The 24,162-nt window shown below is 38.7% G+C and overlaps 1 protein-coding gene across 6 annotated transcripts in view; it reads right to left on the reverse strand.

The window, feature by feature from the left end:
* The window catches only part of daam2 (dishevelled associated activator of morphogenesis 2), a 101,052-nt gene that overhangs the window by 48,999 nt on the left and 27,891 nt on the right, over positions 1-24,162 (reverse strand). For all 6 annotated transcript variants that reach the window (XM_084393573.1, XM_084393571.1, XM_084393575.1 and 3 more), the window contains exons 2-3: positions 15,031-15,261; positions 6,482-6,571 (exon numbers count right to left, since the gene is read on the reverse strand). In XM_084393573.1, the coding sequence (XP_084249699.1) occupies positions 6,482-6,571; positions 15,031-15,198 (258 nt within the window). In that variant the 5' untranslated portion in view covers positions 15,199-15,261. The remainder of the gene's footprint in view (positions 1-6,481; positions 6,572-15,030; positions 15,262-24,162) is intronic.

Consider the following 24,162-nt stretch of genomic DNA (forward strand, 5'->3'; position numbering starts at 1 on the left):
GTAAAGTTATTCGCTGTCAAAGTGACGCCAAAATGAATGGGAGTCAATGGATTGCTAACAGCAGGTGATGGCTTGCTAACCAATGGCGGCCCCCGGGGAAGGTACGCTTTCCAGGTACTGGATTACCCCCTTGATTTGAACAGGCGTCTCTGGCATGGGAGGCGGACGTGCTAACAAGAAGACCGCAGCCTCCAGCGTCAGACACTAGCGCGCCTGTTGAGGACTGGGGAGTGAGGTTTACTCGCACAACTCTTTACTAGCTGGCCTTCGTTACACATGCAATAAGATGTCAGATTCACTTCAGGTGAAGACAGGAACTATTTCACATGAGATTGATGATTAGTTTTGAACACAGCTGCATACCCGACTATAAAAGGTTATTTTTATTTTTATTTTTAACTTTTTTTCTCTAAAAAGTGTCATTTTGGTTTTTAGTGGCATTGCATAGATTAAAGGTACAAACGGTCTGATATGATTTATCTTTGTCATTTTTCACATCACAAAAAAAAATAAAAAACAGTTGTTTTAACGGGGGTGTGTAGACTTTTTATATCCACTGTAAGTAAGGGTAAACCCTGGAGGTAGAAAATATATCGATTCAATGTTCAGTATATGTGACCCTGGATGACACAGTCATGAGTCGCACGGGTATATTTGTGGCAATAGCCAACAAAACATTGTATGGGTCAAAATTATTGTTATTAATTGTTATATTATTGTTATATAATTATACATTTTTCTTTTATGCCAAAAATCATTAGGAGATTAAGTAAAAATCATTTTCTATGAAGATATTTTGTACATTTTCTAGAGCAGTGGTTCCCAATTCCAGTCCTCGTGACCCACTGCTCTGCACATTTTGTATGTCTCTCTTATCTGACACACTCAGTTCAGTTCATGGAGTCTCACCTAATGAGCTGATGATCTGGTTCAGGTGTGTCAAATAAGGGAGACATACAAAATGTGCAGAGCAGTGGGTCACGAGGACTGGAATTGGGAACCACTGTTCTAGAGTAAATATATAAAACTTTTTTTTTTTGAGAGTGAATGCAGCACAATCGCGAACATAAATGAACAACTTTAAAGGCGATTTTCTCAATGTTTTGCACCCTCAGATTCCAGATTTTCAATAGTTGTATCTCGGCCAAATATTGTCATATCCTAACAAACCACACATCAATGGAACGCTTGTTTATTCAGCTTTCGTATCATGTATAAATCTCAATGTCAAAAAATTTACCCATGTAACTGGTTTTGTGGTCCAGGGTCACATCTTACAAAAAATCTGTATCTGTATAACTTTACTTAAATTTAATTATAAATAATGATGGAAATTTTTGACTGTTCAGTCTAGACAAAAATGATCTTTAACCAAATATTTGTTTGGCCTATGCATTCTATGCCTTACTTTATGCTTAGCAACACAAGAACATAAAACCATTGAGATCAACTGAAAAGTCATTTCTACCATAGCAATTCTATTTGTGTGGCATGAAGAGAGTTGCTTATGCAGACAATTTCTTATAAAGGCTCTACCTCAATTAAGTTCCATTTTAGAGACTTAGGCTGTGTTCACACTGTCAGTCCATATCCGTTTATTTGTGTATCCTATTGGAATCTGATCTAAAATAATTGAAGTCCACATTGTTTATCGCAACGGTTCAGATCTGATTTCTGTGTCTATGCCGCTCTTTCGTTTTCCGGAATATCTGCATTGGTTTCTATGGCAATGATGTTGTGTTGGTATGCCTACTCCAAAAACAACAAGCACAACATGAAGGCGTTTGCAATACAGACGTAACCAGCTGGATGTGCATTATCCCTTACATACAAGTTAAACGAGGTTGTGCATTAATGAAGTTATTTTGCGATCCGCTATACTGACACAGAGCTCTGACACAATTCGAACAGTCTGCACAAGCTCGACAGTATGTTATGTGACTTGAGAACAGAACTATATTTGTGGGCCAAACAAGTATCTGTTCCTTCAATAACAGTTTGCCTCTCCAGAATCTTCCAGCTAAATCACATTAGCAAACAGACTTCTGCCTGTCCCAAAGCCAGCACAGTAATTGGCCTTGTTTTTTAGATCTAGACAAACATCTTTCCAGAATCTCGATGGGTTGTCCTCTTTTCTACCCTGCCAATATATACAGAGATTTAATTTCCAATGCAAAAATAATTTGTTGTATTTTAGAATGATTTATCCAGATCTGCTTCTCTCAAGTTAAATTCCAGTCAAGGATATTTAAAGTCAACCTAAAACTAATGTTGTGACTGACTTTATAATCATATTGTGATGCATTTCAGAGTAAACTACACTTGAACTCTCGAATAAGTGAGACTTTTCACTTTTTTTTCTTTTTTCTAAGGCAATCAGTTTGAATGTTTAGTTTTTTTAAATGTAAAGTTAACCAATTAGATTTTACAGTGCAGTCTTCTATAGAAGACTACCTTCTACACAAGGTTTAACATGGTCCTCGTTTTAGCCTCTGAGGAATACTGACTCTTAAAAACATTTTGTTATTGGCCTGGACATCTTTCAAAAAGATTGGAGATTTGCAGGCTTTATATGTGAGCTTTTTTTGTATTTATTTTTTTCTTTTTATCTTATTGCAACCGAGGCTAGGATATAACGAAGGTTGCTTCCACTTCATAGTTGTTGTGTTGCAGTCTTTTCTCCTCCGCACTTTGAGTCACAGGGGAATGAGAGATTGTATAGGCTTTGCCTGGTTAGTTGTTTTGTTGGTATTGGTATGCAATCACACTTTACTAGAGGTGTTGCTGCTTCTCAGGTGTTATCTAAGTGTGAATCTTTGAAATATATTTGTGAGCTTTTTCGCATACTTTTATTAGAATTTACAATCTGGATGTTTATCTAACTCCTGGTTCTTCATTATTTGTCAGTCTGTGCAAATTCACAGGCTGATAAACTGGCAGTCACTTCGTATTATGGCACAGTGGTATAGTGTTCCCAAAGCGTCAGCTACTGACACAGCATCTCTTTCCCCTACTCAGGGAACCAAGGTGACCTATTTCTCATTGAACGCAGTGGACTTACTGACCGTGTTGCAATAAAGAAACTAAAGGGTGCATAGCTATCTGCATGAATGGCATGAGTGAACGTACAGGGCTCTTGACAAGCAGCAGAATTAGACATCTTGGTGGTGAAAACAGTGTGATTTCTCAAGGCTGCACTGTTAGGGTTAGAGTTAGGGCCCTTTCACACCTACCTTGTTTGGTCCAGATTTTCTGCTTTTCAGTTTGATCTGAATCAAAATTACAGGTGTGAAACCTCCCCCGGACCACGGTCCGGACCAAACTGGCCAGACAAAATTTGGTCAGACGAAAAGAGGTAGTCAAACTGAACAAAGGTTTGGTTCGTTTCTAGTGTGAAAGCATTTTCTGTATGGTTCGGACTTTCAGACCATTTACAGGAATTTCCGGTGGTTCCCGCGTAACCTAAACAACTGAAGAAGAATATTTATGTGCAGATCTGTCAGTCCTGCCCACAGCATTTCTTCCAGCTGATTCACACACACGCACACACACATATTTGTCCTGTGTCCTGCCGGCAACGATAAAATGTTCGAGTATAATAAAACTAGCCTCGAGTATAGTTGGTGCTGCAACGATATGCGTCTGTTCATTCATTCTTGTCAAAGTTACCCGCCAAATTGACAACACGCTGACGTCAGACACACATGCGTTTACAAACCAATCAATGTCGAGATGCAGCCCACATAGATGATGACGACAGGACGCAAGTACGTCATGTAAAGTTCTTTAGTGCGCTCGCATAATTGCAATGTGAAACCAAAGCAAAACTAACCGAATGTATACAATGTATCAAAACATGAACTTTGGTTCGGACCTTGGCGCTGACTTTCAGGTGTGAAAACGCCCTCAGATGTCGCTGTAGATTTAGCACGGTACTGTAAAAACCTACAGTACAATACCACATTTCCACATTACAGTAAAATACCTTAGTTTATATGGCATTCTGGGTAATTTTGATTGAGCGAGATTATTTTACAGTATATTTTAGTTTTCCTGTAGCCTTGCTGGTGGATTTCTGGAAGTTCGGTTACTTTTATAATTATTACCAGTTACTTTTATCACTTTTATTATACAACTCAACAAGTGAATCATCTAAGGGTTTATTTCCACCAAACCAGAGTTGGAACAGTGAAAAGACAAACCAAGATTGTTTTGGTGAGTTTTATTTTGTTTCTGTCGGGTTTTATTGTGTTTTACGATGGTAAAATTACTGTACTTGTCATTGGAGTCTGGGGAGTCCGGTGAGTTTGAGGAGAGCGATAAAATGCCGTTTGTGTTTAAACAAAAAGGATCTTATGATTAACAAAAAGGTCTATCTCTGTAGGGATCCTTTCCATAATGTTGTCCAATCCGAGCCTGTCAGTGGCAAAAACAAGCACTTTGCGTAGACATACATTGACGGTGCACAAAGGCTCAAATGACGACTGCAGTGGATGCGGTCAATACTGGACCAATTTCAATTAGTTATTAGATACAAAAACATGGGAAACCAATGTCCAGGTTGAAAAATACAGAAGTTTCCCTTACAGTGTAAATGGGTGATTTGTGGTTAGAGAGCTTGTCTATTGGTACCAGTTTCACCATTGCTGTTCAGTTTAGGTCATTAGTAAGGGGTCCAAGGTTGTCCGAACAGGTTGTACTGCCAGACAGGGAGTGAGCAGGAAGACCAGGAGGGTGGTGTAGAGGAAGATGATGATCGTTAACCCACATGTCAACAGCTTCATTCAGTCCTTGATGGAGTTTGAATGGAAAACTTCAAACTAAGGGCCAATGGCCTGTTTTCCACCACCCATATGCCCTACAGTTAGTATAATTTTTAAGATAAGTCAAGTTCACTCTTAGGACAATGATTCTTAACCCAGTCCTCAATCTTTCCTCTCTTACATGTTTTTGTTTCATATATATTCTTGCACACTTAAAATACTTTCATGTCTGTAAATTGCTGATGCATTGTACTCTAAGTAACAAACACAGTACTAAAATGTTTTTAAATGTTTTTGATAGTTTAAATGAATAAAAATAGCTTTGACCAGAACATTGTTTAGATTGCCTTTGAATTCGTAATGTTTTTCTCAATTATAATAGTATTACAATATTATAGAATTATATACTACACTAACTATAATTATAATATATAATATTATCATTATTAGTGTTTATTCTAATTAGTAATATTTACCAGTAATATAGATATTATAGTACAATACAGTATAATACAATAGTTATAAATTACTGTTCTGTATACTGTAAATTGCATTACAGTACATTTACTGTAAGCCAAAATACAGCAACTTGCTAGGCAACTTTGTGTAATTACACAAGGAATTGTTTCCAGTGTGCACAGACATTTACTTGATAGTTTTTAAGTGCAGGGAACCTCAGAGGAACAGCTTCAACTTCTCTCTCCCATCTTGATTCATTCAAGTCTCTCTTTCGAGTGATTTCTCTAAACACATAGCCTTGCTTGTTCCATTTACATTGCTGTGCATTTTAAGCAGGCCATGTGGTGGGCTTCTATGGCAATTCTCCATTACTGCAGACATGAATGAGCTTTTTGTTTGATCTCACAACTTGTTTTCCAAGACGTCTGTTGCTTGGTTCTGGTTCCTGTTTCCTGGATTTGGTTTGAGCATTTCTTTCCCCTCTTCTAACCTTCAGCTCTGAGAGGAAGTAATTTTTGAGCGCAGCAGCATTGAAAGAACCTCAATTGCTGACAACTTTGTTCCAGAAACTTTGTTACAATAACTACAAATCCTCACATAGCCACATCCCACTTTACCAATCATTCCACCTCCCAAACCCAGGCCAAGTGTCCAGAGCTCCAGGTGCAAGCATGGATCCAAACTTTCTACAAGGCTTTGTAGATACAATGGAAACTAAACTGTAACAGTCAATGAAGACCACATTGCCAGACCGGAGCTACAGTGGTTGTCGTTCACTCCGCAGGCCCTTCCAAAACAATAGCACTTCCATAAAAACATAACCTGGAAATGGCTAAAGCCAATTCATTTAAATCTGTATTCCACTGAGGCTTCTGAAAGCAGTCAATGTCTTCTCTTTCTCTCTGTAATCAGGGAGAAAGGGAGTAATATCCTGAAAGTGGCTGACCACAGACATGAGTTTCAAAAGGATGGTGTCTAGAGGAGGAAGGGAGAGGCTGTGTGTGTGTGTGATAAGTGTGGTAGACTTTTTGGCAGGAGGATTCAAAGAAGCTGTAGTTTTTCAACATCCATTTCAAAGGCTTTGTCTCACAATGAAATGTTTACAATTCTGAATCTATGAAAGAAAGTAAAGCACTTCCTTGTAAAGAATGCAGTCAGTGACTAACAAAAGAAAAAGTAGCCAGAGACATTTAGTCTTTTTAGCCATCTGCTAAAAACACTGATTGACTGAAAAATGATTTACATTGTGAAGGACTCACCTTTTTCTTGCTGCAGTAGATCTGCCATTTCTTCTCGTCAGGCAAAGCAAACATGGCTTCCCTGTTCTTGTCTGTGAGATCCAATTCATCCTGAAGAAAGGAAAAGACACAACAACTGAGCCACACATAACCTCATAAAAAAAGCATGTTGATAGCCCCATTAATTTGTCACTGTGTGTGTTGTAATCGTTACAGCATTAAAATAGAACAGTGTAGTTCATGTGTATTTGCAGTACATTCAGGTGTGTGTGTAGAGTGTGTATAAAGAGAAAGCGTGTAACGACCTCAACTTTACATATTGTAACAAACCACAGGATTAGATCTCATGTCTCATGTCCCACATATCAACATTCTCATTTCCATTACCATGCCAAACACTCTGTGAAATGTATTTATTATTCATTTATTTAAAGGTATATAAGGTTAAATATGATCACAATAATGGGTGATTTATACTGAAAATTAGATGTATTGTTAATAATTATACACTGCATGATACATTTCATTCTATTATTCTATTCATTTCATTTTTCAATAGAACTCTAGATTGTTTCAGGAATTGAGTTTAAAAGGAACTGACAATTCGATTCACAATTGTACAAGTTCTCTATAGAGCCATGTGCATACAATAATAGTGAGAACGGGAACAAGGAAAAAAGGCAGGGTTAAAATGAGGGAGGTGCAGGAAAGACTTCGTGAGGGAAAGATTTAGAGATGGTCAAAATGGAAGGAAGTCATATGTGGCCCACAGAGGACTGACAGGAAACTGTGTCAGCCAGCAGTGACCAAGCAGAGAGCATCATGCATCATAAAAAAGCAAGACAAAAAAAATGAAGAAAGAACAACTTAGAAGAATAGGTCGTCTAAATATGAAACCGTAGAGTAAAATGTACCATAAAAGCAGGCCTGATGTTAAACCTAAATGTTTCATGTGTGTCTCATTTTTGACAACAAAACTATTAAAAAATAATTCAATTACATGACAGGCTATGACAAAGTATAGCATATGGCTTTTGAAGAGTAGTAATAAAGTGAATGGGTTTCTACAGACTACATTCTTGGTGATTTTTTCCCCCTTTTTGTCCTTGTAGGACGTCGACAGTCACATTATGAAAATGAGCACTCTGGAAATTCAAAAGATATCTTCTATGTTTTATTAAAAAATAATCAGTGATTCAGGGTTTGGACAACACAAGGGTTAGTGATGGATTTTGGTATTTTTGGGTACACTATTAAGGGCAATAAAAATGTGTAATTCCAACTGAAACGCCCTCAATAAAATCCAATTTTGCCTCTAAATTAATACTCCATTAAGAATGAGTCGTTCCTAAACTGGCAGAAACAATCTCTCACAATGACAGCACAAACCAAACCTAATTTGTCGCACATTTCCTCTTCTGACCCACTCCCTTCTCATCCAGATCTAATCAGCTGATTCACGATGCGAGGACAGAAAGGTTGACTGAGGACACTGAGGTGGCAGCATTAGTCAGGAAGCTCATTGGCCGATACCACCACACCCAGTGCTCTCAGCCACGGAAATGAGGAAGAAACACATCTCTGACCTCACCACTCCAGGAAGACTAGGCAGCCGAAAGGAGGGAAAGGGCTGTGCCGTTATTATGCCATGTTCTGTAATCTTCACACATTATTTATTAGAAAAAAAACTGTCTGACTAATCAGGCATCTGCAAAGGCTGTTTATTTAAAAAATTAACAAGTGGCATGCAGGGTGGGGCCGAGAGCCGTGGGAACGGAGCAAGGCCGATGACGCGAGTGCTGATGAGCACACCTCACCGGTCTCGAGTCTCACAGAGGACCTCCGGAAGGATAAAAGGAGGAGTGATGACAGTTCAAGGTTGAGAGAGTACCAGGCCTGGACTTTATGTTGTGTTTTATTGTGTTTTTATGCGTCAGTCGTCCATGAGGGGCTGTCGCTTTACTTTAATTTTGTTGTTTGTTTAAACTTTACGTTGATCGTTCGCCGGTTCCCGCCTTCTCCTTCTCTCATCAACAAACTTTGTTACACAATATTAATTAGGGCTCTGTTGTTTAAATACCAGCGCGGCTGTGATTCGCCCGGCAGAACGTGGCCACAAGTAATGTGGTTGTGCTGATATTCGGAACCATCGTCATAAAAAGCATAAATGTGATATTACATTACTATTTGTCCAAACAAAGCCAAAGCAGGATTAACTGAAGCATGTCTCTGAGCAGCGCACAGTAGGTATGTTTTATTAATGTGTTTTTGAACAACCCAGATGATTCAGTGACGCTCATAACACACACACACACAAAAAAAAATCCTTACAACTAAACCACAGACTTACAGCCTGTCTGAAACGCCACAAATACAGACAGGCGAAATGATACAACACTTTAACGCTTCTCTGCCCATCAAAATAGTTTAAATTAAGTGTCATTCATTTTAAAGAAACTTGAGGAACATGATCATGGTCAGTGTGATGAACTACACTTGTGGCTCCTAGGACTTCAGGGAACCTGACTTTATACATCCACTTACAATCAGTTGGTTAAGACCAGTAGGTTAAACGTTTTTGCAAAAATGGAGTCAAAACAAGTGGCATCTGATTGGGCATTCAGGCATTTTAAGTGTGGCTTGAATGCCTCAAAGTGTAACTTCAACAATTTTCAACACGCTATGTATTGTTACAATGGCTACTTGTTCTCAGTTACCTGGGCCGAGAAAATCATGTTTATTTGTCAAAAGACCTGGCTTTCGAGAAAACTAAAGATTATACTTCCGCCTTTTGTTTCTCTGCCCACGGACAGTCGGATCAACAGAGGGTTATCGACAGAACATAAAACACTTGTCTTCGTGGTCATCCAGTTTGAAATGTTAACTACAAACACAGAGGTTTTTCAGATTATCCGTCATAACGCTCTCAAGTCAAGTCAACACCATTATAACTAAAAGTTTGCAAAGAAGTATTTCCTTCTAAAGCAAGGCGGTATTTGACTCTGGTAAGCGTATCTATAGCAGACTGGTGGGAGTGGCCTTGAACGGCAACATGCTCAGTGCATTATGGGTGTTGAAGTTTTCCTAAGTATTTTGCACAAGGAAAGACAACAGCCATTTTTCTTTGTTGGCACCGATTTCATTTTTCCCCACCTTTCTATTGCATAGGCAGACAAGTTTTATTGAAAGTCCATTACACCAGTGATGAAGTACTCCTTTAAGTGACGGCACATTAGTTAAATTCTATATGAAAGGATTAGTAAACTTTCAAATAAAAATTTACACACTTTATCTTAAAATTTATCTTTCTTTCTTCAGTCGAAAAGAAATTAAGGTTTTTGAGGAAAACATTCCAGGATTTTTCTCCATATAATGGACTTCAATGGCAACCAACGGTTTGAAGGTTCAAATGTCAGTCTCAATGCAGCTTCAAAGTCTCTACACGATCCCAGCTACTTTTTAACCACAAATGCCCGTCGTGTACCATCTCTGAGATATGCCACGTATTGTGTCATCACGTTGGAAAGGTCACGCGTCACGTCATATATCTAAGTTCTTTGTCTGTGTACTCCGGTTCAAAAAGGTAGGGAAGGGCGAAAAACTCCATCTCATTTTCTCCTCCAATTTCAAAATCGCCCGACATCTTTGTTTTAATTTATTATTATTATTTATTTATTTTTCTTGACCTTTCCAACGTGATGACGTAATGCGTGGCGCATCTCAGAGTTGGTACAAGACGGACATTTGTGGTTAAAAAGTATATAATAGTTTTTTTTTTGTTTTTTTATAAAAAAAATGACAGATCGTTTCACTAGATAAGACCCTTATTTCTCGGCTGGGATCGTGTAGAGACTTTGAAGCTGCATTGAGACTGACATTTGAACCTTCAAACCGTTGGTTGCCATTGAAGTCCATTATATGGAGAAAAATCCTGGAATGTTTTCCTCAAAAACCTTAATTTCTTTTCGACTGAAGAAAGAAAGACATGGACATCTTGGATGACATGGGGGTGAGTAAATTATCAGGAAATTTTTATTTGAAAATGAACTAATCCTTTAATGCATCAAGTTACTGCATCTTGTTATTGACAGCCTCTTCAGACTACACATATATAATCTTTCTCTGTGCATTGATTTGTGTTTCATGTTTTTTTCTCCCTCAAAACTTTGTGGCTTCTCATGTTTCTCTTTTTCTCTGATGGCAGGGACACACTTCATCTGTTCATTCATCTGTTCATGCATCTGCTCATTTCTGCCTTCAGCTTTAATGTCAGTCCACCTCAGGGATCAGCCGACCTGTGTCATGTCCTCACAAAACTCATAACTACAGCTGGCCCACGTGCCCATTTCTTTTAACAGTAAACACGCATACACGAGTGATTAAACACATATATGCACACAAGCACAGTGCACTCAAACACAAGACAATGTGCCAGTCACAACCACCACACAAACAGATACAAGATACAACCACAACATACAACTTTCTGATAAATTCCACGTGTTTGCAAAGAGGCTGTTGTATCAAAATGTGTAAGCCATTTACTGAAGTCTAAAACATGATCATTATCACATTTTTCTGAATGCACACAGCCACGTGTCAAGAAAAAAACTGATGTAAGGTTTTGTGTTGCACGAGTTGCTGATTGATTGCTTCCACTCAAGCCTGTCGTATGATCTATCACCATCATGAAACAATCAATCACAAGGAGCTAATTACTCCAGTCTCGCTTACAGCTCGTATCGGCATGGAAGGGTTGCTTACACGTTTACTCTATAGGCATGCGTGCAGTCAGAGACAATGACAGTTTGAATTGACCAAAGCTGTTAACAGTTGGAAGATTTTCTTCTTTTCAAACCTGATTCTGCAGCAAATGGCTCTCAAATCCTCAGATTAGAGAGCTATTGTGAAAATAGACAACAGATATACAAGTCAGCTATGTTTGCTATTTAGCTGCAGTATGTAACTTTTTTGGTTAAAGAAAAAAAAATAATAATCTGTTTAGAGAAAGTATAAGACAGTGATCATTGTTCAAAACTGTCTCCCTTTCTTATACCCTGATTCACACAGTAAGCTTATAAAATTGATTTATAATTTGAGCAGTCGGGTCCGATTTCACGGGAAATGTTCGTTTGAGTTTATGTCATAACGACAATTCCGTATACAGAAAGAAGACGACCCGGCTATGATATGGCATATACTGAGGATGCAGTTGCTTCACTGTAAAAAAAAAAAAATACATCCCCAAGTCAAAATTTTCTAGTGACTGGTCACATCTAAATTTTTCACTTAGTCTGACGTATTATTCCTCATTGAGCCAATGTTAACAGACTATTGCAACAAGAAATGCACTTGGGCCAATGTAAAAATTTAGATGTGACCAGTCACTAGAAAATTTTGACTTGGAGAGGTTAGAATTTTTTTACAGTGTTAGAATTTAAAACATATCATCTAGATGGCTGCTTTTAATTTACAAAAGTCGATATCTGGGGAAATCACCTGTTGACAAAACTAAGAAACCTCAAACTGCTAAGAGCATGCAGTCAAAAAGGGAAAGTGACAGAGCCTGTGCTAAAATGAAAATACGGTAAATATCGGCATGGCTTTTCAGAGGTGGCGACAACTCTGAGATCTGAAGGGATTAATATGACTGAGCAAATCCTTAGATTTAAAAAACAAACAAAAAATCATTTATATTTTCATTTGGTCCGATTCCGAACAAAGAAAGCAGATATGTTACTAAGTAGTAGGTTTTACTTCTTATTCTCATGTTGATGTACAATGACAGATCCTCTCTGTTGTGTTGATCACACATTCATCGCACAGCGGAGAAGTGTCAAAGCACAACCTGTGTAAAAATAACTCTCCAAGTAACTTGCAATTTTATGTTTCAAACAGAGATGGCGATAGAGAGGCAAAAGATTCGTGTTGCAGCTTTAAAGGGATGGTTTGGAGTAAAATCAACCTAGTGTGCTTTGCACCATGACCTCGAGCCAAACACCCCCCAGAAGCCTTTTTTCCCTTGGTTGAACATTATTAAAGTTAGAGCTTATTTAGAGATATCAGCCGGATGGCTTAGTGCAGGCGCTAATGGATCCAAGGCTGTATCTCGTAAATTACCCCACTAATAATGCCCAGAATGGTACCAAACTTCTACAGTAGTACTAATAGGTTCTGTACTCATAAAACGAGGCATTGGAAAGTTTGTAAGTACATGCATAAGGATGTAGTGTAACGACGCCCAGTTCCAGGAATGCACTACCGGTAATATTTTGTTGGTAGTACCAGTTTGCAACAATTATTAGTTAACACCAAGTTGTTAACACTTCGGAAAAAATAATAATTCGTCGTTACACTACATCCTTATGCATCGCTTTCTGCCAGGACTTTTACGTGCTTTTCCCAAACCACTGAAGTGACGTCGACGTCCGGGTTAATGGTAGCATGAGCCGTCAGGCAAGTGTTATTTACATAAACTCCTGATGTACTTACTAACTTTCCAATGCCTCGTTTTATGAGTACAGAACCTATTAGTACTACTGTAGAAGTTTGGTACCATTCTGGGCATTATTAGTGGTGTAATTTACGAGATACAGCCTTGGATCCGTTAGCGCCTGCACTAAGCCATCCGGCTGATATCTCTAAATAAGCTCTAACTTCAATAATGTTCGACCAAGGGAAAAAAGGCTTCTGGGGGGGTGTTTGGCTCGAGGTCATGGTGCAAAGGACACTAGGTTGATTTTACTCTGAACCATCCCTTTAAGGTGACTAGTAAACATATCTTAACATGCTGAAGCTATGGAAAGGAAGGTCTTTGTGTTGGGGAACTTTACATTAAAAAGCAAAAAAAAAAATTGTTTTTGTGTTCTTGTTTCGCACAAGGCCTGCATTAATGTTATGGGGTGGAAGAGTTGTTGTTGTTGTTGTTTTTGTCAGTAATTAAATGAATTAAATAGAACGAACATCTGAAATAATGATGGAAATTCAAAAAGTAACTTTTTACACTAACTCCGCCCACCATTGTCTGACTGAGCCAGACAAAATTACAAAAGAAATCATACTGATAGCAGTGGCATGGAGATTAAGTTGATACATATTTTTGAAAAATGGAAATAAGTTGCATAATGGGTATTTAGTAGCGGGAATAAAGTGTTTAAGAGGTAGGGTTAGGCGTAGGTGTAGGGGAGGGCTTTAATACACTGATGTGCAAACAGTATCTGCCACTATTTACGCGGTGTAAACAGCATCTAACTACTATTTACACTTAGTGCAAAAGATAATACTGTTATTTTCACTTTATTGTAAATAGCATCTAACTCTATTTGCACTCGGTGTAAATATCCACTGCCTATTTATATTACCACCAATCAGCAAACCTACAGGTTTATATATAATAAATATAAAACAAAATACATTCACGTTTGTGCACAAGTGCACAACTTCATCCCAGAGCGGAGCCTCTGTTCATGTTTCAAACTCATCATATCATATTCCAAAAAACTGTTAATCCTGTCACCAGTGACCCAGTTCTGTCAGGTTTCTTCTAGCTTCCTGTGAAAGAACTTTTATCAAATTATTGCAACAAGTGCATGATGTGACATATTTCTCATATTTTGAAAACACTGTCACTTAGGTATTTGTTTGGTCTTTGGAGAACATGGACAAGTCTTGCTCCACATGTGGTGCAGCCATTTAAATGTCTGGCAGAGCAGGGTCTGTGTGTTTATTTGTTTGTTTAAATGGATAGGGCTAATCCACAGTGAAAGAACGGTGCATGGCAGCAGTCTGCTTCTTTTTTTTTTGTAAAACCAATGATATTATATTATATTTTTTTATTTCTGTATCAAGCATGAGACTGCTGTCATTTACCTAACAGCTCCCATATGTTGGGCATGTTTTGACTCCAAATGATGAGCTGCTTTATTTATTCATTTTTTCCCTTTCCACAATCTGTTTTTAGCTCAAATACAGGGTGGAGAAAGACAGAGAGACAGACAGACAGAAAAAGAACCAGACAGAAAAAGAGAGACAGACAGAAAAAGAAAATTAATTATTCTCACAGTGAGACACTTTTTTTTTTAAATTCTCCTTTTGTGGTCCATAAAAGAAAGAAGAGCATGCAGCATTAGAACAACACCAGGGTGAGTAAATTATGACTTCATTTTCATTTTAGGGTGAAGTATCCCTATAACTGGATGTTTAAGTCATTTAAAGATTACATGCCCTACTTTGTTCATCAAACTGTATTATTCGAGATGCTCCAAACCACTGTTGTTTGGCAGCAGCGGAAATCAGTATTGAATTTGCTTCACTGAACTTGTAAGATTGCCCGAACCTCAATAATACAAGTCAGCATCAATTTCTAACATCAGTTTGGAACACTTGCAAAAAAGCTGATCATAAATTTTAGGAAACTATGCAAAGTCACTGAGACACAGATTGCGCCCTGTTAGCCTATCAAATTTTCCACTTATGTGTTGCATTATGGATTCCTTGAATGAATCTGGAAGTAAATTAAACAGATTTCATGGCAAAAACCACGACCAGCAGACTAGCCAGCAGATACTAACCACTAATTCAGAGAAGCGGGCATGCAGTTCTTCCTCTGGGGGCATGGGTGCACTGAACTCCAGCAGCTGCAGCGGGACACTGTCTTTCAGGTTGATCTCAGGAGGTTCGCTGCTACTGAAGCAGCACAGAAAGCCCAGGGCGGGCCGCGTGCGCTTCCGGGGAGGCATCCTCTCCAATCAGGAGGAGCCGACAACCAGAGAGCCAAGAGTCCGCTATCTATGGGGCATGATCTGAAAGAGAAAAAAAGAGCCAATCAGGATTTAATTAGGACCACACAAAACGACCACATGTTAAGGTAGCTAAACTTACGTGAAATACCCGTTATCATATATAGTACCACCAAGGCTTGATATTAACACCCGCCAACCCGCCAAATGCAGGTGTATTTCAGCAGTGGCGTGTAACGCAGTCACTCCTACTAGCCAATTTAGCGGCTTGAATTTTATACATAATATATACATTTTACAATTGTAGTCTTTTAAAAAGGCATCTGAAAAAATAAACTAGTGCAATGTAGTGTTTGTGTAGAAATACTGAAATATCTAAAACTCTTCTGCAGGATACACAATACCAGAGAGATACCATTCTCTCTAATCTCTCCGACAGCGAGTTATGCACAAACCCGCCTCCCCTCACTCAACTCGTTTTATTTGCTCCAGATGAATATTGTTGGTGTTACAGGGCTTGGATTTCAGCGTGGGATTGCGCGTATTTCGCATAAGTTTACTCATTCCTGCAGATTTTATGCTCACACCCAAAGTGCCACCGCTTAGTACTAAATTGATTTAGTTTTCATTGCGCATTGCACTTAAACAGTAAAAAATACACAAAACAATGACAAAATGCTGGTCTTGCAGAGTATTCACATAAACACAGTTGTTTTAAGTGAACGTAAACAGTTGAGAAAGAAAATGCATGTGTAACAGTGTAATGGATTGGTGCGTCAGGTCTTAAAGGGACAGCAGCCTAATAAACCTGCTGCCAAATGATGAGATAATATTAGAAAAACCTATATGGCAGTTTTCCCCCATGTCAATGTCAAATTTGTGGCCAGTGAAAATGCTGAGTGGCTAGTAACTTTGGAAAACAACTAGCCACAGTGGCTGGTGAGCAAAAAAGGTTAATGTCAAGCCCTGTATTCCACAAACCAAATTATTTAAATGCATTGAAAACTATTAAGACAAACATCAAGACACTGAATAAATTTGTCCAGTTCTCAGCCATAGAAATGGAACCCAAAAACAACTCTCAAGCATGCTGAGAGTTTAGAATAGACCTCCGTACTGCCCGATATGTTCTTCCCTCCATTAATGTACGTCACTGATATTGAATCTAAAGCCGTTTCACAGCAGTCCGGCAGCTTTAATTGCTCAACATCGGAATGGGAACATCAATGAAAGACAGAGGCTGTTCTAGAGGCTGAAACCCTTCTGCTGTGTGGAGTGGCCATAAAGGAGCTGGGACTCTGAAAAGCAACAACTCTCAATCCCTCTCCAACGCTTCTTCGGTCCGTGTGGGCACAGAGAATGGAACCTCCTGGCACCTCTCTGGATGTGCTGGCATAACCCCCAGGGCGCTACAAAGACCTCTCTGTTTCCAGGCTACAATGATCGCCAATGGCAAAAGAGAGGGAAAGCAAGGGAGAGCATGAGTAATTGCCATAAGAGGCGGCCGTACCCATCACACTCACCGGAACGGAGAAAACACAAGAGGGAAACAAGCCCAGCGTTCTTAGACTCACTGTTCTCACAAGTACGTCCACCATTATTCAGAATGGTAGTGGTTTCCATTAAGCTTACCAAAAAAATGTGACAAGGAAATAAAAGTGTCAGTCTTGTTTATTTCAGATTATTTCTCAAACCCTAAAAGACAGGTGCAAGTCTAGGCCCTGCTATAAAAAAACAAAACGGTGTGACATAATCTAGTAGCTCTAACTAGCTTGTCCAAGAAGATCGGCCAGGTTGAAACCAGATCAACCATCTAGACCAGCCCAAATTGGCTAAAAACCATATAAACCAAAGCAGGTTGATGCAGACAGAACGCAATACTATTAATATGAATACTACTAATCCTACTTGTATACTCAGTGTTTCCTACTTTGTATCTATAGTACCACAGCGAAATAAGGTAACATGGAAAAAAAAATGTATACTGTATGTTTTTTGTTTGTGTTTTAGTTAAATTAGTAGCTTGAATATGATGAGAGAGAAGGACTTAAAGAAAGACTAGCCGCTAAATAAATGAAACAATTAAAATCTCATCTGCCACTGGTTACATACACTGATTAAAATGATTTTGTGGGGAAGTAAATACTACAGAAAAAACAAACAAATGTAATTTACATGGAAAAGTTAGCTTAGGCAAGAAATAAAAAAATTAAGTAAATTCTATATTAGTACTCAATTCAAGCGTGTAGAAATGAAAGCGTAAATATCAACGTTATAAAATTAAGTAAATTTACTCAACTTTTCTGATACTGGTGCTCCCATCATGCACTGGGCCTTGAATAATTAATGAGGTTGTTTTTTTACTGTTTTCCAGCTGTATTTACACTGTTTTATCATTGCTTTTGTTGTTAGGATTAGTAACTTGCCATTATGTGGCATTTGGGCAAAAACTTGCCAAAGAAAAATTAAGTAAATTTACTTACATTTATTTCAGTGTACAACAACAAACAAACATAACATGTTTTTTTTTTTATTGAATCAGTGAACAAGACAAATCACACTGATCCTTAGTAAAAGAGTAGTAAAATAATTGTTAAGGTAGCCTAATTATTAAGGAACCGGAACTTTTATGTAAAATCAGATCTAAAATCATTAAATTCCTTATGATTTCCATCTCTAGGAAGTATATCAAGCTCCCTTAAAGCCCATCAATAATGTATCACCAGTTTTAAATGGAAAAATCACATCACTGCATAACCATAAAGTTATTTTTGTATAGCTTCTACATAAATTCTTCATGCAGTTTGCTTGTACAGCTCTCAAATAAATGCAGTATAGAACAGCAGCAAAGGCTTTCATCTGCATACATTAAAGGAAGCAGAGACTGAATATCCGTCTCTAAACATGTTAAACATCTAATAAAGTGATACTGCCAATGTTCTTTAAAGATACGAACCCTTTTCTTAATAAAGCGACAACATTCTGAATATATAAACACAGCAAAGACAAACACAACTTTTATCTTTAAGACAGAGATAAATTGACCTAACTTTAATAATTTAGTGTGATGTCAAGTCTCAGATGCTCACGAGGATGATGAGGAGGGATATTTGCGCGGCGAGAAAAAACTAATCATTTACATTATGAGGTTCAATTACAGATGAGATGCTGCCTACATGTGCAGTGGAACGGCAGCTCACAAACGAAAAAAGGAGACCCATGGCTCATGCAAATGAAAGACAGGACTTCCATTTCTACAGCTTCCATGTTAAACAATGCTTTTTTTCACCCCATTCATTTTTCAAAGAGTAGTCTGTCTCCTCCTCATACCATCTCTAGCAGCAGTCGCATAATAATGTTCATGTTGTGTCTCATGCATTATGCCACAAGGTAGGGCATGATGGGTAAACTATGTGAGCAGTGTTGTATAAATAGGGATCGGGAAAGAGTCTGTTGGCATTTCTCATTCAGCTCATGACTACATCCACATCATCTGTGTGCTGCTGGAAGTAGGTCAGTGGAGGAGAGGAGGAGGAGCGTTTCCCTCTCGCACACACTGCTCCACTGGTTTCTATCTCCTGCATTATTGTTTCTTGCTTGTGTGATCAGCAGCATCGGTCTCAGGCAGATAACAAATCTTCCCTTTTCCTTTTTCAACTTTTCCTCTCAATAACATACCAATTAACTAAACATCCATATTCCTACTCAACTAAAATTAGTTAGTGAAATAACTATTTAAACTGACGTGCCTTAAAAATTGTGCAATCAAAACAAATTTTTTTTTCATAGACCAGGTCAGTTACTTATTATTGGGACCATTATTGGTATATGCTTAGGTAACATCACTATTATTTTTGTTCATACTTTGATTAGTACCTTCAATCTAAGTATTAAACTTTGGTATCCTACACTATTTATGCTACAGACACAAAATTATACCTCAAATACCAGAGTATATAGTACTATAACTTTTTCCAAGCGATCAGATTTATGCTTTTCATTTGCCATATACTAAAAAGCAAAAAAACAAATCCCCTATATTTACATTGAAAGAAGGTTTCCTTTCATAGGTTCACTCAACACTGTCAGTAGCTGACGCTCTGGGAACAGACCCTTGATGTGACATTTGTCTGAAGCCCATATAGAAACACAGCAACTAGTTGCCTGATCACGCTGATGCCTCCTCTTGAGGCGCTACACCACCAACGATAAGGTGCCCGCACCATAACTCCTCAAATTTATTTGGGGAATAAAGCAATTTATCTAGTCAGTGATGTTTTAATTTTTTCTTCGCAATGGATTTTCCTTCTTTTGTTCTTTACAGATCTTCATAATTAGTTTTCGATATCTTGAAATCAGCCATTCTCAGCGGTCACTAATCCTCTGTAAATTCATTAAAGGTGCTCTAAGCGATGGCACATGTTTTTTAGGCCAAAACATCTTTTGTCACATACAGCAAACATCTCCTCACCATCCGCTAGCTGCCTGTCCCCTGAACACACTGTACAAAAACGCGGTCTCTGTAGACACCCCAGGCTCCACAAACGGCAACAAAAACAAACTGGGCTCACCCGCACCACGAAACATAATAAACTGTTCCAGCCAATAACCGACAAGAAAAATTTGGGGTGTGGTTTGGGGGGTTAGTGCGCGGATGAGGAGGAGGGAGGGTCGAGCTAGCCTCCGTTTTGTTTGACAATACTTTAAATGTCAACAAGAAGTGACGTCACCCAACATCACTTAGAGCACTTTTAACTAGCCATTTAGAAACGTTGCCGTCTAAAATTTTTAACTTCTTCCCGAGTCTCTCCATCAGTGTCCAACTCCGGTACGAACATGTAAGGCTGAACACCTACTGACAATTTCTGACATTTTGGCAGCGTGAGACTCTCCAGTTTTGTTGTTGCTGGAGTGTCTGAAGCATGAGCTGTAAAGGCTCCGCCCTCTTCTGGAAAGGGGGAGGGGAGTAAAAGTATTATTTAAAGGTATTATTTTCATTTAAAGGTACACACACGAAAATGGATGTAACCCTACACCCTAACGCTGTCCTTCAGAAGGCTGTACAGAGACGCAAACTCTTTCCTTAGCATATGGTAGCAAAGTATACCTTATATATATACCTTATATATATATATCTTTCCTTAGCTTATAAGTAGCATATGGAGTAAGTCAAAAATAATACTGGGCATCTGTCTACTGTCCATATCCAGTGTAGTCAGCGTTTTTTATGTGCTTTTGACGTGATGCATCACGCCGCTCGCATCCGGTGTAATTTTCAATAATGGTTATAATCTTCCCCAACATCTTAATATTTGTGAAAACTAGTTTAAAAGTTGCAGTTAGCTTTAGGCGTACCTCGTACATCTCTCTCTCTCTCTCGGATTTATTGACATCTGAAACTAACAGTATGTGTGTATGGTATAATTACTTATTTGTCAAAATAGCAAAGAACTTTGTGTTTTGGGATGTGTTTGCGCCTCTTGTGGAGTCCGATCAGAGCCGACCTATTACCTCAGGCTCGGGGAGAAGTACGGCATCACGAGTAATTGCAATTTGGACTAGTGCTTGAGTTCCTACAAGAACATTTCCCTGTCAGAGTGGGCACGGCCTGTTGACTCTTAAAGTGAACACTTGTTAAGGGATAATTCTTTGGGGAGACATTCACTTGTCTTCCGTTTTATGTGTGGGATGAGATGGATGAGAACTTTCTGTCCCATTTATGTTCCCTTCTGGGACTATCTGTGGTCCTGGAAGGCTTCACACAAGCTCCATTTATGCAGTTGAAGTCATTCCCTTAGATACATGTCTTTCTGACTCTAAAGTTGGTTGATGGCCTTAACATACCTAAAATGTATTTGTAATTTTCAGGCCTTGTTGGTGAATGCATCCTGTATGGATTTCGCTCCTGGTTCAGCAAAAGTCTTTTTGCGACTTAAGATAGAGTAGGCTAAATCTTCAATCTGTGAGGAGATTGAGATTTACGACGACCACACGAGCTTGTGGTGTAAATCGGATAAGTCAATTATTTGTTTGTAGCTCAAAAGATTTTACATCGGGTAAGATGCAGCGCTGAGCGAGCCTATGGTAGGAAACATCTCATTCCCTATTCAGGGAACCAGGGTCGCATACATAGACGACCTCAGCCATATTGAAAGACAAAAATATCATAGAGACATGGATGAAGGATCTTTTGACTAGGGCAATTAAACAACCAAACTAGAATACACTCCAGCAACCACTTAGCAATGTACCAAAAACAGCATTGTGGCGTTGAGTTTTGCACAATGTTAAACTCTATTTCCTTCTGCTGCAGTTACACATGCAGACGCCTCTCTCCCTTCACATAATTTCCTCTCTTCTCCACATAATTGTTTGTTCTCTCTATAAAGACAGAGCCTGGGCCTTATGTAATGCAAATACACTCCTCTACCCCACACGTTTCCCCCAGAATTCATTTCATAATGTTCTCACAATAAACCCAAGGGAACTCCGAGGAATCTTTGGCATTCCAAACCGCCTCTGTCACAGTGGCCAAATGGAATCTTTTCATTTTCTTTCTATTACTCTCTTCTTTCTCTCTTTCTCTCCCCCTGTTTTTTTACAAGTAATATCGGGAAAAAACAGAGCAACAACAGACAAAGCCCAACTGGAATAAATCTATTATGCTATGGGAGTGAAAATAGGAACAGTTTTTAATCAAGCACAAACAAGATCTTCTCGCTTACTTTTGAGTAAAGTAATACAGTACAGTAGCATCAGGACATAGCCTACTCTGTCTTACAAAACTGTACTATAGCTAAACTGAACTTATAATAACTAAAATTCATTACTTAATAGGGGTGTGACGAGATCTCGTGTTACGAGATCTCGCGAGATTAAAACGCGACGAGATTTCTCGTCGAGGTGAAAATTTGTCTCGTGAGTTGTTGTAATGTCAGTAATGGAGCGTCAGGGTGAAATTAGTATTGGAGATGTCCTGTCACTTTTAAATCATTTGTGTGCCGGGCCAATCACACACACACTCACTGTCCCTCGCTCACTCACTCACTCGCGCGCACACACACACACACTCACTCGCGCACGCACACTCACTGTTGCTCGCACTCTCACTCACTCGCGCACACTCACTCTCGCTCGCACTCAACCCGTCGTGGAGGACCGTTAAAATTAATGCTAGTCTTTCTGTCGTGATGTCCTGAAGCAAGCATCGCAGACGTGTAGGTTATCGCCAGTGGTGTAGTCTACGTGATACGCAGGTATACGCCGTATACCCACTAGAAAAGGCCAAGGATTTGCGTATACCCACTTAAAAAAAGCGTGAGGATACGTATCAACTTCGTTTTGTGTCAGAACTTTCACAGTTTCATTCATAAATTCACCCCGTCTGTGTTTGCGAAGCAACGGATCGAATCGCGGAATCCAGTCACAAATGGAACTTGCTATATAAAGCAGAACGTCACGGATTTTGGCTATTTTTGAATGAATAAATCAAAAGTAGCTGTTGTACAATGAATCAAATCTCGATATGGACTAGTGTCTATGAATATTAAAGCTAAAAGAGACTGCAATTGTTCTACGCGGCTCTGGGAATGAGCGCTCAGTGTGTGCTCCACTACACGCACACACACACACACACACACACACACACAGAAGCACGGTGTTTTCAGCGTTTCACTGTATTGAGACATGTAGCACATGTGCATTTCATCGCAGAGCTGCTATTAGAGTCACTTGATGAGAATTTTACCATTTCATTTGATCGTCGTTCATTCGTTTCATATACACACAGCAACTGTTATGTCTTTACGACAACCTGTCAAAATAAAAGTTCTGTATAACTTGAAGAAATTATAACAGAAATATAAAGTCTTGTGTTGCTTATAATAAATTGTTGAATAAGTTAAATAAATAAGTTGATAACACTTAGTATTTCATAATGCTCTCAATTACATGTCGATGCATACTGTATGTATTAGTGAGTGTGGTGGTGCTTATGGGGTGACGCTCTGGGATGGGTGAGTATGCGGCGGGGAGGGGGGGGGGGGGGTCTGGGGGTATTATATTAGAGTATACTCACTACAAAAAACTAGACTACACCACTGGTTATCGCCCACTATGACACACTATACGAAATGAAACGATCGAATCTTGCGTCCCGACGCCCGTTGTCCGAATCTCCACGAAACGGATCGTGCCAAAATCGTGCTAAAATAGTGTAATCTGAACCAGGCAGGTAATAAACATTTGACCTATCACGCAAAGAACCTATTAAAGCACTAAGACATGGGAACTTCTTCTTCTTCTTCTTCTCTTCTCAACTGCTGCCAGAAATCGTCGACATGCTTATTCTTGAAAAATAACATGACCATAATCTTAGGCTGTTCTGTGTAGTTAATTTATCTCTTTTGCATGCTTGAAGAAAAAATTTGTTTCTGTTTGAACTTGTAGTTTTGAGAGAACAGTACTTTGATTATGGATACACACTTACTGTTTGCATTTAAAGTGTTATTTCAGTTATTTATATTTATTTTATTTATATATATTTTATTTTTTTATGTTCGATTTGTGGAAAGGAGTTAGATTTCTCATGTGAAATCGTACAGGGGAGAAGCCAGACGGTAGAGTTTATAGCAAAACATTTTGCAGTGTTTGCATGTCCTTTACTGCATAGAATTAATTAAAATAGAAGTAAAATAACATTCATTACAAGTTGATTTCAAAATGCACCTAAATTGTTTTGCATTTTGTGATTTTCAGTTGAATAAAATACTATTTTCCATTCATATATTTCACCATTGAGGATTTCTTAAAAATTGTGTAAAAATCTCGTCTTGTCTCGTTCTCGTGAACCCAATCTCGTGTCTCGTCTCGTGGAGTAACCGTCTCGTCACACCCCTATTACTTAACTTTTATGTCAATACATTTAAAAACAGCTGATGTTCACGGCAATGAACTTTTCTTCAG

Source organism: Rutilus rutilus (genome assembly GCF_951802725.1).
Source record: "Rutilus rutilus genome assembly, chromosome: 21".
Taxonomy (NCBI): Eukaryota; Metazoa; Chordata; class Actinopteri; order Cypriniformes; family Leuciscidae; genus Rutilus; species Rutilus rutilus.